Source organism: Schistocerca piceifrons, chromosome 10 (assembly GCF_021461385.2).
Source record: "Schistocerca piceifrons isolate TAMUIC-IGC-003096 chromosome 10, iqSchPice1.1, whole genome shotgun sequence".
In the NCBI taxonomy this organism is placed as follows: domain Eukaryota; kingdom Metazoa; phylum Arthropoda; class Insecta; order Orthoptera; family Acrididae; genus Schistocerca; species Schistocerca piceifrons.
Window position 1 is genome coordinate 126,594,108 of NC_060147.1, and position 16,309 is coordinate 126,610,416.

Genomic DNA, 16,309 nt, shown 5'->3' on the forward strand with positions numbered 1-16,309 from the left:
GAGACCTCAAACGCATAAATTTGCCTGAACTCGAAACTGAGGCACAAGAAATAGTTTGGGGGATGACCTCTACTCCCCTCATGGACATAAACGACAAACTCCACGATTTCACTAACACAATTACTCAACTATATGACAAATATGCTCCAATAAAGACCAGAAAAGCAAAAAGGCAACCTGCACCTTGGCTGACTGATGAATTAAAACAGCTCATGAATCTCAGAGATGCTGCACATCGAGCATACAAGATACACCCTACACCTGAAAATCACGCTGTATACAAGCAGAAACGAAACAAAGTCAGTCAAGCGGTGAGAAACGCTAAGCTCAGACATGCCCGTACATTAGCTGACAATAGATGTAGACCAGCTATCCTGTGGAAAAATCTCCGTAGTCTCGGTTTAGGCAAAATAAAAGTTGCAGAAAATGCCATGGTCCCAGCTGAAGAACTAAACCGATTCTTCACATTACCTGCAACCAAAATTGATCCGCAAAAAAAAACAGAGAATCATTGATTACTTCATTGGGATGAACGACTGCAGCAAAGAAAAATTCTATCTACAGCACGTCACTTGCAGTACTGTCAAGAAAGCCATAATGCGGATTAGATCAGCATCTACTGGACATGATGGTATCACTATCCAGATGGTAAAACTTATTATTGACCAACTACTGCCCTCTATAACAGACATTTTCAACGATTCATTAATCACAAGTGTTCTCCCTGAGGCCTGGAAACTGGGACAAATTAAGCCACTGCCTAAAAAGGACATCGCCACAGCAGCCTCTGACTACCGCCCCATCTGCCTTCTTCCTGCACTATCAAAGGCCTTAGAATATATAGTTCATGACCAGCTCACCAACTACCTAATTACTAACAACCTATTAGACGAATACCAATCAGGTTTCCGTAAACATCGAAGCACAACATCCGCTCTGATAAAGGTAACAGATGACCTGAAACTTGCCATGGACAGACAAGAAGCGACTATCATTTGCTTCTTAGATTTCAGCAAACCATTTGATACTGTCGACTTCGACATTTTACTAGCCAAACTTAGCGGTCTAAATTTCTCACCAAGCGCAGTGCAATGGTTTCGCTCAAACATGACGTCTCGTCAGCAACGCGTCCTGTCTGGGGATATAAAATCACAATGACGGCAGGTAGTGTCAGGCGTTCCCCAAGGCTCAGTATTAGGTCCTATACTCTTCTCTCTTTATGTCAATGATGTGTCATCGGTCCTGACCTATTGCAAATACCATATGTATGCTGATGACCTTCAGTTGTATCTAAGTGCGAAACCAAGCAATCTCAAGAACGCTATTGAAAATTTCAATACTGACCTCAACGCACTGTCAAAATGGGCACAGGACATAGGTCTAAAACTAAACCCATCTAAAACCCAAGCGGTACTTGTTGGTCACTCTAAGCTTATTAGCCCAAAACATCGGGAATCCGTACCACCTCTTATCCTAAATGGAACAATTATTAACTTCTCGCCCTCAGCAAAGAGTTTGGGAGTAATAATAGATGAAAATCTAAATTGGACAGAGCACGTAACTGCAGTGTGCAAAAAAGCATCAGCATCCCTTCATGTCCTACAAAAATATAAAAAACTCTCCCCTTTCGATCTGAAAAAGAAATTAGTACAAACGCTTATACTCCCAATCATTGACTACAGCGATATTATCCTACAAGGCCTCTCTCAGGAAAATTCCCGACGTCTAGAACTGGTCACGAATGCCTGCGTCCGATATATCTGTGACGTTCGACTTTTTGATCACATTTAACCAGCATATGCAAAATTGTCCTGGCTGCGTGCAGACAAACGCAGAGATTTCCATACACTCTGTCTCATCTACTGCCTTATAAATGTACACTGTCCCTCATATCTCTCCTCGTCCCTAACACTCATGTCGGAACAACACGACAGAAACACACGTTCCCATCATAATAAAATCCTCTCCGTTCCACTGCATCGCTCAGTCACCTTCTCCAAGTCCTTTACAGTAGCGGGAACCCGACTCTGGAATAACCTCCCTCGTTATGTTAGAGAACTTAAAATCATGACCGGCTTCAAAAAACAATTAATGACGTATCTACTTAAGCAACAGTAATGCCTTCCTCTGTACATGAGTGCACTTCATCTCATTACTTCCCTCTCTCCCCCTCCTTAAACCTCCCTTACCCAAAACTCGCTATACTAGTAAACATCTAAATATTAATGTACATCTGCACAAACCTTCATTACTATTGCGAATCTTTCTCATGTTTGTCATTATTATTTGATTTTTTTTGCTGTTATTATTATTGCTTTCACCATAATCTGTATGTATAGCACCTGATGTAAAAATACTGCCAGCATTTACTTTATTAGGTCTTAGTCATGTTTATCATTATTATTTGATTTTTTGTTTTACTGTTATTATTATTGCTTTTATCATAATCTGTATGTATAGCAACTGTTGTAAAAATACTTCCGCATTTACTTTATTAGGTCTTAGTCACTAGTCTTTATTCATATTGACACTAGAGTAAGCTAATTTTCTCATTTAAACTATGTTCATGATGTTACTCTGATGTGTGAAATGCTGCATGTGTGGAACACTGGTCCGATGTAAGAGAGGGCCTGATGGCCCTAATCTGATCAGGTTAAATAAATAAATAAAAATAAATAAATATTGTATCTGCCTCCCCTCCCCCACGTGGATCCTATATGACATCATACTGTTCCCGCACCTTCTCCTTTTCCTCGAATGGATAACTCTCCCACCCCTGTCTGCTGCCGCACCTGCATTTCCATATCCCACCTGCTCTCCATCTGTCCCCATACCCTCGTGCAAGGTGCCTTCCACCAACTCCCCCTCCCTGATGGTGCCCTCCTCCCCTGCATCTACCCCTCCTACCAACTGTGATCCTCCCCATCCACCCCCTGTGCTTTTTTCCCAAGGGCTCCCTTCTCTCCCTCCTCCCTCCCTCCTCTGCCCTGGGCTTCCCCTACCCCCCCCCCCCACCTTCTTTCCTCCTCCGATCTCCTCTGCCACTGGCATCTACACCCTCCCCTCTCCCGCCTTTCACCTTTTGGCAGGTCCCGAGACTCGTACACTTAAAGTGAACATTCACGCGCCGGAGATTGTCGCCAGTGTTTTGTGTGTGCCATCGTGTTAGTGATTCCGTGTTTCGTCATTTGTGCTCCTTCATCACGTGTGCCGTTTTTGTCGTCTCTGCTAGTGTCCGAGTGCTGCACGTATTTTCTTTGGACGCTACAACTGTGAACGACTTCATGTATTTTAAGTTTGTGTGTCTACTGTTGTCTATCCACCGTGTTGTTTCGTTTTTCGATGTCTCAACTTGTAATAAATGTATTATCTGTGGCCGAAGAGTGGCGTAATATTGCCGATGCCGGCCTACCTTTGTATAAGGAGTCAAAATAACAATAAAGGGAAAAAAATTCAACTTTCACCTGTACTCAGGTGATTCACGTGAGAAGATTTCCGACCGGATTACGGCCGCACAACTGGGATTAATAGACTTTCAACGCTGAGTGGTAGTGACAGCCACATGCTTGCCACTTTCAGTTTCTGAAATCGTTAGGGAATGCAATATTCCGAGATCCACAGCGCCAAGAGAGTGCTGAGAATACCAAATTTCAGGCATTACCTCTTAGCAGTGGCTGACGGCCTTCACATAACGACAGAAGGCAGCGGTGTTTGCGTCGAGTTGTCAGTGCTAACAAGCAAGCAACACTGCGTGAAATAACCGCAGAAACCAATGTGGGACGTACGAGGAACCTATCCGACAGGACAGTGCGGCGAAATTTGGCGTAATTGGGCTACGGCAGCAGACGACCGACGCGAGTGCCATAGCTGTATCGCCTGCAGCGCCTCTCCTGGGCTCGTGACCGTATCGGTTGGACCCTAGACCACTGGAAAACCGTCACCTTGTCAGATGAGTCCCGATTTCAGTTGGTAACAGCTGATTGTAGGGTTTGAGTACGACGCAGACTCAATGAAGCCGTGGACACAAGTTGTCAAAAGGCACTGTGCAATCTGGTGATGGCTCAGTAATGGTGTTGTCTGTGTTTACATCGAATGAAACTGGGTTTCTGGTCAAACTGAACCGAGCGCTAACTGGAAATCGTTCCCAAACAACGATGGAATTTATACGGATGACAATGCGCCATGTTACTGGACCACAATTGTTCGCGTTTGAAGAACATTCTGACAATTCGAGCGAATGATAAAGCCACCCAGATCGCCCGACATGAATTCCATCGAACAGTTATCGAACATGATCGTGCACGAACTCCTGCATCGCCAACACTTTCGCAATTATGGACGGCTGTAGAGGCAACATGGCTCATTATATTTCCAGGGGACTTCCAACGATTGTTGAGTCCATACCACATCGAGTTGCTGCACTACGAATCCCACCTCGGGCATGGATGTGTGTGATGTCCTTAGGTTAGTTAGGTTTAAGTAGTTCTAAGTTCTAGGGGACTGATGACCTCAGATGTTAAGTCCCATAGTGCTCAGAGCCATTTTTTGGTGCACTACGCCGGGCAAAAGGAGGTTCGAAGGTATCCCAAGACTTTTGTCCTCTCAGTGTAGTAAAATTACACGAGAAGATTTATTGCTATGGTCAACTTCTTGGACAGGGAAGATAGGAAATTAATTACGTCTCATGTGATAATAGTGCCAATAACGTAAAATCTGCCAGTGCCAATAAAGTAAAATCTGCCTGAAGGTAGAAAGTGCAACATGTAAAGTGTATTTAAGAGCAGTTGGAGGTCGAAGGGAGGATTCTTGGGGTGAGGATGGTGCGCCAGTACAGCAGTTTTCAAAGTTCTCCAGCAAGGGGGGAAAAATAACGTCAAGACTAATTGTCAGAGTTATGCGAGTTTATTGTACGCCTCAGTTTTTCGGAAGAATGCCTTTGAAGTGCTGTACTGTATTTCTCTTACCTACAACTTCGCGAAAATTATACTAAAACAATGTACAAAGCGCTGCTGCATACAAATTATTCTTCTTCTTTCGAATTTGCTCACCTACGTAGAACTTACGGCCTCGTGACCTTTCTCCTCTCTTCGTTCTTTCACTTCTTTACATTTTCTCCTCCTTAGAAGTGTAATGTATAGTCCTCCTTTTTACTGGTTTCTCTTCAAAAAATTTACTTTTAAATTCTTGTCTGTTTCCTATCATCTGTAGTGTAATAGCAGTTCCATGTGCATCTCTTTCTGAATGAATAATGTGATGTAACTGAAGATCATTTTGGTTATCCATGCCCATGCCCATAAAATTGCAACCAGCTTCTGCGCATTTCCATTTCGGAGTACTTTTAGGGCATGTCTTTCGTATTCTTCCAAGTACTGTCAATAGTTGCTGAGATCCTAAAATTTTCCTGACAATCATGCTTTCCTTCTTTTCAAGTTCTTCCATCTGCTCCTATTTATTTAAAATAGGACTCTCTGAAGCATAGAGTTCCTTCTGGTTTTATAATGGAAATTATGGAAATAAGTATATTCGCGCCATCGGCTGCACAGTTATATATTTATTCTATACGGGTCTCAGTTGTAACAACCATCTTTACAGGCGTAAAACAGTACATTAATGGTTCAAAATCATATTTTTGTCAAAACGCAGAACGTCATGTTGCAGCACTTCTGTGTGTTCCCGCGGGGACCCTAGACGATATTAGGCAGGTTTACCAGTTTATTTGGCTCTTCAGTGTCTACATTAAGTTAGTTGTCCGCCCCCGGGATCTGAGTGGTCAGTGCGACGGACTGTCAATCGTAAGGGCCCGGGTTAGATTCCCGGCTGGGTCGGAAATTTTCTCCGCTCAGGGACTGGGTGTTGTGTCGCTCAGTGACTGCGTGTTGTGTTGTCCTAATCATCATCATTTCATCCCCATCAACGCGCAAGTCGTCGAAGTAGCGTCAAATCGAAAGACTTTCACCAGGCGAGCGGTCTACCCGACGGGAGGCCCTCGTCACACGACATTTTTAATTACGTTAGTTGAATACTTTACGATTGTGACTTCTGGCCCACCCTGAAGATCATTTGCCTCTACCTAAATTGATTGGGTGGTCAACTTCGACGACTGATTTCTGTTTTCGCCATTCTTGTATCACTGACTCATTCACACAGTTGAAAAGTGATGGGGCAGTCAACTCCTTGTCTTCTCCCGTTAGTCATTGTTATTAAAACGGTGGACTCCTTGTTGCATGTTAATAGTGGGCGTGACAGCAAATTATGTTTGAGTTTGGGGGGGGGGGGGAGAGACAGTAACATATAGTGACACTGCTTACTGATCCGAGCTTTGTATCTGCGGCACTGCACTGCAAACATAGGTATGGTGAAGAGATAGCAGTTCAGCAGTTTCCTAATGCTCCATCATGGTGCAACGCTCGCAGAAAGAACAGAGCTAGCCAGTAGCCATCAGTTTATCATGGGGTATGGAAGATACGCACCCTCTCTTTTCATATACACTACTGGCCATTAAAATTGCTACACCACGAAGATGTCGTGCTACAGACGCGAAATTTAACCGACAGCAAGAAGATGCTGTGATATGCAAATGATTAGCTTTTCAGAGTATTCACACAAGGTTGGCGCCAGTGGTGACACCTATAACGTGCTGACATTAGGAAAGTTTCCAGCCTTTTTCTCGTATACAAACTACAGTTGACCGGCGTTGCCTGGTGAAACATTGTTGTGATGGCTCGTGTAAGGAGGAGAAATGCGTACCATCACGTTTCCGACTTTGATAAAGGTCGGATTGTAGCCTATCGCGATTGCGGTTTATCGTATCGCGACATTGCTGCTCGCGTTGGTCGAGATCCAGTGACTGTTTGCAGAATATGAAATCGGTGGGTTCAGGAGGGTAATACGGAACGCCGTGCTGGATCCCAACAGCCTCTTATCACTAGCAGTCGAGATGACAGGCACTTATCCGCATGGCTGTAACGGATCGTGCAGCCACGTCTCGATCCCTGAGTCAACAGATGGGGACATTCACAAGACGACAACCATCTGCACGAACGGTTCGACGACGTTTGTAGCAGCACGGACTATCAGCTCGGAGACCATGGCTGCGGTTACCCTTGACGCTGAATCACAGACAGGAGCGCCTGCGATCCGTGTTTGGCGACATCGCGGTGAACGCACATTGGAAGCGTGTATTCGTCATCGCCATACTGGCGTATCACCCGGCGTGATGGTATGGGGTGTCATTGGTTACACGTCTCGGTCACCTCTTATTCGCATTGACGGCACTTTGAACAGTGGACGTTACATTTCAGATGTGTTACGACCCGTGGCTCTACCCTTCATTCGATCCCTGCGAAACCCTACATTTCAGCAGGATAATGCACTACCGCATGTTGCAGGTCATGAACTGGCCATTCTGGATACAGAAAATGTTCGACTGCTGCCCTGGCCAGCACATTCTCCAAATCTCTCACCAATTGAAAACATCTGGTCAATGGTGACCGAGCAACTAGCTCGTCACAATACGGCAGTCACTACTCTTGATGAGCTGTGGTATCGTGTTGAAGCTGCATGGGCAGCTGTACCTGTACACGCCATCCAAGCTCTGTTTGACTCAATGCCCTAACGTATCAAGGCCGTTATTACGGCCAGAGGCGGTTGTTCTGGGTACTGATTTCTCAGGATCTATGCACCCAAATTGCGTGGAAATGTAATCACATGGCAGTTCTAGTATAATATATTTGTCCAATGAATACTCGTTTATCTTCTTGGTGTAGCAATTTTAATGGCCGGTAGTGTAGATGTTGTTGGCCGGTGCCATTGTCATTGCCCATAACAAGCAGCTCCTAAGAGACGCTGCAGTAAAATGGGCAATTTTGAAACCTCCACCAGCGACAAAAATTTATTCTCAGCAATGTAAATGAGGTGCAGCATCAGTTTAAAATGCTTGCTATTTAAAATGCCTATCACTTGAAAATGCCGTCACAAAGGTTGCAGCCGGCCGGAGTGGTCGAGCGGTTCTAGGCGCTTCAGTCTGGAACCGCGCTACCGCCACGGTCGCAGGTTGGAATCCTGCCTCGGGCATGGATGTGTGTGATGTCCTTAGGTTAGTTAGGTTTAAGTAGTTGTAAGTTCTAGGGGACTGATGACCTCAGCAGTTAAGTCCCATAGTGCTCAGAGCCATTTTTGATCAAAGGTTGCCTCTATTTTCCTTTTCACACATTTTAAGTATTTTATGGAAGATAGGCACCACATCTTGCTGGACTTGCACTTGAATTCGATTAACTTCCTCCCAAATTGGGTCCTCCAGTTCCTGTGTGGTGTGTCACACCAGAAGGTCTGCGATTTCAGAGGACTCCAAAGGAATAAAGCTCAGGGCATCTTTTGGACGAGGAGGGGTCACCATTGCTGGAGATAAGACGTTCTGTAGCTCAGTAGTGGAATGCCGTGAGGTATGGCATGTGGCCCCATGTTGTTAGAAGAATGTGATGCAGTTACTAGGAGATCAGCGATCTGTCGCACTAGTCCTAACAGCAATGCCGCGATCATCTTAAAAAAATTAAGGCTCTGTGATCTCAAACCATGACACCCTCCAGCACACTGCACTTTCTGACTCTAAAGTGGCGTTTCATGAAGCATTTCGGGATTCTCACTTCATCAGTAACCAAATTTTAGCTTATTAACAAAGCCGGACACATAAATATTGGCCTCATCGCTAATGATCAGATTGTCGCACAGGACTGGGTTTTCGTATACGAGTTATAACAATTCCCAGCAAAAGCGTTGTCTCTTCGAGAGGTCGCCCGCATTCAATTTTTGCACTATCTACATTTTGTATGGGTAGTATTGCAGTTCCTTATTCACTGTAGACTGCGATCCGGTATGTCATGTTGAAGCGTATGACTGCGTATAGAATTCCTGGGCCTTTGCTGAAGGCTTCTTCCACTTTTGCAAAATTCACTGGAGTGCACGCACGTTTTGTAATTCCATCCCACTTTCGTACTGTGTCACTGTTTCTTCAGTGTTACGTACCCACGCTTTGATAGACAGTGGCGGATTTACATATAGGCACGGGCCTAGGGGCGGCATCTTAAGGGGGCGCCATTTTTTGCTCTGTACTCACTTTAACCTTTTAGAATAACTGCGCCTACAAGCGACAATTTTTTTTGATAACTTGCTAGTTGAAATAAGCCTTAAGAACGAAACTCGACAGTACAAGCTTGGAAATAAACATAGTGTACTTGGTGACTGAACGGAAATTTAACATTGTGTTTCTGTCTGGTATTATCTTCATGTTTGTTGAAAATATTTTGAAGTAATCTGTCAGGACGGCAATCTACAATACAATTTTTGAAACGTTATTATTCCGAGAATGTTGTCGGCTTCTACTTAACCCTGCCATATTTTCCTCGTGAAAATACCGGGACCCCTGAAAAGCCGTGATAAACTAATCAGCAGTTTCTTAAATACTGTACAATGTGTGGGCCTCAGTATACAAAACCCGACTCTACTTAAATTTCTTGTAGAAATTTGGGGAAGTATCAAGTCAGCCCTCCATTTCTGTAATTAATGTGAAAGCTCTGTTGTCTTCAATATCTGAGCTTTTGATTTAATGACACCCGTTTAACAAAACATGTTGATACTGGTAATGTTTTATATTTTTAAACACATGTTTATACGAAAAGAACATAAGCAGAATATCTAATAATATGTGAAATACACTTCACAACAGTTTAAAAATTTTATTTATTTATTTACTTTTTTTGGCGAAAAAAGAAGAAGAAACCAACTTTCGTTTGTCTCATTTATTGTGCTACAGCCTGCACGATATCAGAGTTCCTACACTGTGAATCAAATAGTACGTGACATTGCTAATTTTATATTAGAGTTCTTAACTAAGCTTTTTTTTCTTCTTCGAGGAAAGGTTATTTTTATTTTATGTTGGAACAAAATGTGCATTTGCGTGTAGGCATAACAGTAGTGTTCACGCAAATGAAAACACACCACATCAACTGCAAACAAGACTACTTAAACTTTGTAGTCTGTCTTCTCTGCCCACAGAAACCGCTAAAATGTTACAAGAATAAGTGGGATAAGAGTCAATCCAGCACACCTCACTGCAAGAAATTGCAAAATCTATTTGCTTTTTAAATTAGAAAGACAGTGTCAAGAATATTCAGAACATATTTGCGTCCCAGCTAAAATTCCGGCTACACGGGAAACAGGAGCCAAAAAAGGGAGTGTCTCGTTTTCTTTACGAGACGAATTTCAGCCGGCATGTGTGCTTATACTGTTCGCTGACAACAGAGAAACAGGCGAGAATGAAATTAAATTATTCTACATTGTCGTTCTTTCATAGCACATTTACGTCGAGTAACCCGAGTTGGTCAGTTCATCGCTCCATGTTTAAAAGAAAAATCTTTGTGCTTGTGTGCCGCGTTTAAAGTAAAAAGCTTTCTGCTCATGTGCGGTTAGTACGATTGGAGCTGGATACAGTCTTTCGTTCTTTCCTTTTACTATTTTTTTTCTTTTGTTTTGACTGTTGGTTGACAATTTTGTAAGTGCCTTAACATAAGTGAAAGTGAAAAAAGCAACCGTGCAAAATTAAGTAAGGTGGAATTTCGGAAATTATCGAAGGAAAGGCGAGAACGAGAAGCCAATGTTCTAAAAACGCTTGGCAGAGTAGATAAATTTTTCGCAAAAAATGTTGCTGGTTCGACTTCAAGTAGAACGGATATTTCTGGCACTGCGGCTGTTGTAAAAGAAGCAAATACAGACGAAACAGAAGTTAAAAGTGAAGAAAAGCAAATTGTTCCTGATTTCGAGTTTCACGAAGAACTAAGTGTCGAGCCAGAAAGAAATAACTCCGTTGCTGATGATCATGCAGAATGGTATGTCAATGAATCGACAAACGACATTCTCTTACATCGTGGCATTAATCAAAATTGTAACGGTGATTTTTCTAATCCAATAAGATCAATAGGCGATACAACCAGATATTTGAGCAAAAGTGTATTTTACCGCAAACTTGTAAATGGTGAATCAACTTTGCGTAATTGCCTAGTAGCACCGGTGCTGTTTTTTGTGCACCATGTAAATTGTTCGGAGGTAAGGCCGCGATTGCTACTAATGGTATTGCAGATTGGAAAAAAATACTTCTAATACTTTATCTCATCATGAGAATTCGCTTGAACATAAAAATTTTGAGTTATCACTCTTACCAAGAAAAAAGTCACTTGGAACAATAGATCAAGTCATATGTACTGGCGCAGTGTGCTGAAAAGGGTGTTTGCAGTAGTGAAGACGCTATCAAGTCGTGGACTTCCCCTACGTAGACATGTTAAAAGATTCCCTTCATTACAGAATGGTCAATTTATGATGTCTCTTGAACTTATAGCCGAGTTTGATCCTTTTCTCGCAGAGCACATTCAACGATATGGAAATCCAGGGCAGGAACATACAAGTTACCTTTCTTTAACAATCTGTGATGAAATAATAGAGCTTCTTTCTGAACGAATAAAAAGAATTGTTGTAAGTGAAATAAAACAGGCCGAATATTTATCTACAATAGTAGATTCTATCGCGGACATTTCACACATTGATCAATTACCCTTCATATTAAGATATGTGAACGGGAGTGGTGAACATGTTGAACGTTTCCTTCTGTTTTTACCAAACTCGGGACACAAGTCCGAAAACTTAGCTGAGGCCGTACTGAAAGTCCTTTCTACAAATTCCATTGATACTACTGACAGTAGAGGCCAGTCATATGACAACGCAAGCCTGGTTTACAGACACGCATTAATGAACGAAATCCGAAAGCGCGTTATGTGCCTTGCGCAGTACGTTCTTTGAATTTAATCGGCACCAGTGCTGCAAACTGTTGTCGGGAAGCAAGATCATTTTTCAGTGTAGTGCAAATCCTTTATAACTTTTTCTGTGCTTCTACACAGCGCTGGGATAAGCTTATTTCTTTAATGAAACCAGGAAGCAAAACGGTAAAAAGTTTATCAAAAACTCGTTGGTCAGCAAAATAGGAAGCGTTTGTAAGTCTACACGAAAACTGGGAGGGCGTTATCAATGCCATAACACATGTTGCCAATAATACATTTGATAAACCACTTGTGCAAAATGAGGCTCCAGCTCTATTGAATCAACTCAGCAGACTAGAAGCAGTATTCATGATGACAGTTCGGAAGGACATACTCCAGGGATTTAATAGTGTAAATCTGAAATTGCAGAGTGTAAATATTGATACTAAAATACTGCATGAATTAATCACTTGTAGGATTTATTGCATCTATTCGTGGCATGTTCGACCATTATGGAAGTAAATCCATGGAGATTGTGACTATGAATGTACCTATAAAAGATCACGAAAACGCAAACTTCATGATGACGAAGAAGCGGACTCTGAAGAAGTTTTTCTGACTGGAAAGGAAAAATTTAGAGTCGAAACATTTCTCCCAGTACTCGACAACTTGTAACACCGAATTAGTGAGGAGGAAGGACTCCTTCAGTTTTCAGTAACCTTAAGAGCGGTTCACCTGGCGATATTGTTGAACGTGCAGCAAAACTCCAAGCGTCATATGACACAGATTTAGAGCCTTCCTTTCCTAGTGAATGTGCACATTTCGCGGGACTTTGAAAACTTCTGTGATTGGTGATATACCAGTCGAAATGAGTAAATTTTTACGAAAAGAGAGGTTACAGTCCGTGTTTCCGATAGTTGACATTGCTCTTAGAATATTTCTGTGTATGGCACTTAACAAAATTGTTCAGCAGAACGCTCGTTTTCGGCTCTTAAAAGACTGAAATCGTATCTACGTTCTACGTTGTCTGAGGAGAGACTTAACGCCTTGTCCATTCTTCACATCGAAGCCGACCTCCTACCTGATAACCGTCTGAACTATGAGGATAAGATCAACGAGCTTTCTGCCATCAAAGTCAGACGTAAACTTTGCTGACTGGTGAGTTGGTTTATCTATTCATATTAATTTTAAAAATTTAAGATTATAATGTGGTTTTTATTATAACTTAGAGCACATTCATTGGATTTACACACTACGTATTACCTGTTTACTTTTCCAATTGCCGATAGCAGAATGCGGAACTAAACCTCGTTTACGTGCAGAAGTGACCGAAGGCACCCGAATGAATTTTTGTGTAAGTGGGAGTTTTCGTCCTTTTTTATCTTTTCGGACAAATGTATAAGAATCCTAATTCATGTGTTAGTTAACGAATTAGCTTGTGGGTTGAAAATCAGGCATTCTTATTTTGCGTCCACACAACTTACGCTTATTATACACTTATTTGTTAAATGCTCGCTTGTAGTCACGCTTATATGATTTCGTCACGTTCTCAGACAACGGATCTGGTCTGGAACGCCCTAGTTCCTTTGCTGCTGAATTTTCCTGGTAATTTTCTTTTCTGTTAGCTTTTAATACGGGCTCAACAGCGTTCGTGTTGACACTCCACAGGAAAGCCGATTCGTGCATAGTAGACAGCCAACTCCAAACACAAACTGCCGTTTGTGGAAACGATTAAATTCAAGTAGTACATTTATCAACAAGATCACTTGAGTAGAAGGCAAATGAGGAGCTGAGAGCCATAAGGACCAAAAGCACACCGACTTCGACCTCCAATTGAGGTGAATATCAGGGCAACCAGTGCGACAGCTCTAAATGAATGTTCAGATGTATGTACAATGTTGGTCTACAGTAGAGATAAATCTGACCCACCATAGGGTCAAACGATGTCAGAAGCATGAATAAATGCTACAGTCTCACAATCGTCGATGATGTGCTTTAGGGTTTTCAGCACGTCAAATGGATTGGTCTAGGATAAAATCCATAACTTAATGTACTATATCTCATTCATAATTCCACAAAATAGGTTTCTCTGTTAGTGTAACTACAACGTATACTGATGTCCGACCTAATTTTACTATCAGTTAGTGAAGTATGTGTGTGCTGCCGCCAGCGAGATTTATGCAATGTGCATGAAAGTCTGCTGCAATTTGCTACCACTTGGTGGCATTGACGTAAACTTATAATTGAGTGGTAAGGGCTAGCAGAGAACACGGTGAACCGTGCACATTATTTATCAAATCCCTATCTATTGCCGGCCAGTGTGGCCGTGCGGTTCTAGGCGCTTCAGTCTGGAACCGCGTGACTGGTACGGTCGCAGGTTCGAATCCTGCCTCGGGCATGGATGTGTGTGATGTCCTTAGGTTAGTTAGGTTTAAGTAGTTCTAAGTTCTAGGGGACTGATGACCACAGATGTTAAGCTCCATAGTGCTCAGAGCCATTTGAACCATTTAGCCATCCATATCTATTTGGTCTGTAGTTGCCCTACAGACCAAATAGATATGGATTTGATTTCATGTCAGTTGCGCATACGCAGAAGCTCTAAAACGTCCACACGTGGAGGTGTGCTCGCGACCCTGATGCCAGGTTTCACCTAGTCTACAAGAACAATATATAGTACAGCGCGGTAGATTTAATGTTGTGTATTTCAGATTACCCGCATCTACACTGTAACAGCATTCAAAGAAAACAACCAGTAAATCCTTGTGTCAGAAGTGCTCTTGCGCTCTTTTACAGCAGCTGCCACTCTTTAAGGCAAATGCTTGGATGGTCCCATCTCCATCCTTCACTTATCCGAGCTTTTGCTCCGTCTCTAATGGCCTCGTTGTCGACGGGACGTTAAACACTAATCTCGTCCTTCACAGCAACAGCGCGTTGTTCACCGGTGCTCAATTCCATCTCGATTGAAATGACAAAGGTTTGTTGTCGAGATGGCACGCACCACTCCTCTTTATTTTTTTATTCCTAAAGTAGCGTGCTATTCCCAGGGTTGCCAAATAGCCCTTTTCACTGCCGCACTTGTTAGAATGGGACGGTGGGTTATGATACAGACTATTCTGCAACTAGATATCATTTACAGCGAGCCTTTTAACTATCTCTCTCGATTCCGGTTTCCTTCTGTCTGGAGTGTTGTCCGTTTTCGTGTTGCAGGCCGCAGTCGTCGACGGCGCCACCAGTCGCAAAACCGCTGGGTGACAAGGCTCACGCCGGAACCGCACTGCCATCTGGCCGCAGCGCGTCGAAAACGGCGAGCGAGGTGACTATCAGCCTGCTTCTCGTGGCAGCCGTCGCCTTCGTGGTGGCGCTGCTGTACTGGCGCTCACGGCGGCGGAGGCGGCGATACATAAACTGCGGCACTCGCGGTAAGTTCCGTGTCGGCACGCTCGAGTTCGGACTGTCATAATCGCTGCTCTGGACGAGCTAATAACTCACAGAGAATATCCTCCCTTTGTTTACGTACTAATGGAGCTTAAACGTGATGAAGTATGTCGAACAGAAACACCCTGTTCGAAACAAACGGACAACCAAAATATATTATTGAGCACCCATTTTTCCAGACACACCCCCTCCATCCCTCTATCCTTTTACGGTCTCACTAACCCCCCCCCCCCTCCCGCCTTCCACTCTCCTTAACTCCATTCTTTCCCCTGAGTCCTTTTGCTTTCTCCTCCACTGCCTTCCCCAGTCCACACCCGCCATCCCCCCTTTTTTTGTCTTACCTGTCCTCCCCCCCATCTTATCCCCCTCATCTGTCCGCCCCCCCCCCCCCATATGCCTTCGTGTCTACTGTATAGTGCAGTGTTTACCTGAGTGTTCCGTGTTACGCATGCCACCCCTTTTTAAGTGTCGCGAACAGACACCATACTGTCGCTAGGTGTATTTTCTTAACTCTTGCGAACAGAAACCAGGCTGTCGCACGTGTTTTTTAATTGTGCCTGTGTTTTAATCACCATCACCGACCCTTTGTTTTTATATTTTCATTTCGCAACCTTTCGGCATGTTCCAGTTTTAAACAGTCAACGTTTTATCGCCTGATTTATATATCCTCATTATGTTTATAACCCTTCCATAGGCTGTAGAGCGGCATATTACGCTGCTCCCTCGGTGAGGGGGGGGGGGGGGGGGAATCGAAATTAACACAGTGGTGTGGGATTTGACATAAATGAAACTGAATAAATGGGTCCTACATAATAGTGTATATGAATAAATCTTAAATACATAAACCATACAAATTAAAATCTACATAATGTAATTTTTCAAAAATACAGTAATTAAATACAATAATGGGTGTGTGTGTATACAGATAGAAAAAAATCTCAACACCAAAAAGTAATTAATGTAATGAAATTTCAGGAATACATTTATACAGGTAACGTGTTTAAGTGATTAAATTGCAAGATCACAGGTCAATGTAAGTGCGAGATACAGCCATTGCACATTGCACATTAACC

The 16,309-nt window shown here is 42.9% G+C and overlaps 1 protein-coding gene across 1 annotated transcript in view; it reads left to right on the forward strand.

Moving 5' to 3' along the window:
- The window catches only part of LOC124718916 (pneumococcal serine-rich repeat protein-like), a 282,270-nt gene that overhangs the window by 257,609 nt on the left and 8,352 nt on the right, over window positions 1-16,309 (forward strand). Inside the window, exon 7 of the mRNA XM_047244570.1 lies at window positions 15,009-15,220. Coding sequence (XP_047100526.1) covers window positions 15,009-15,220 — 212 coding nt within the window. The remainder of the gene's footprint in view (window positions 1-15,008; window positions 15,221-16,309) is intronic.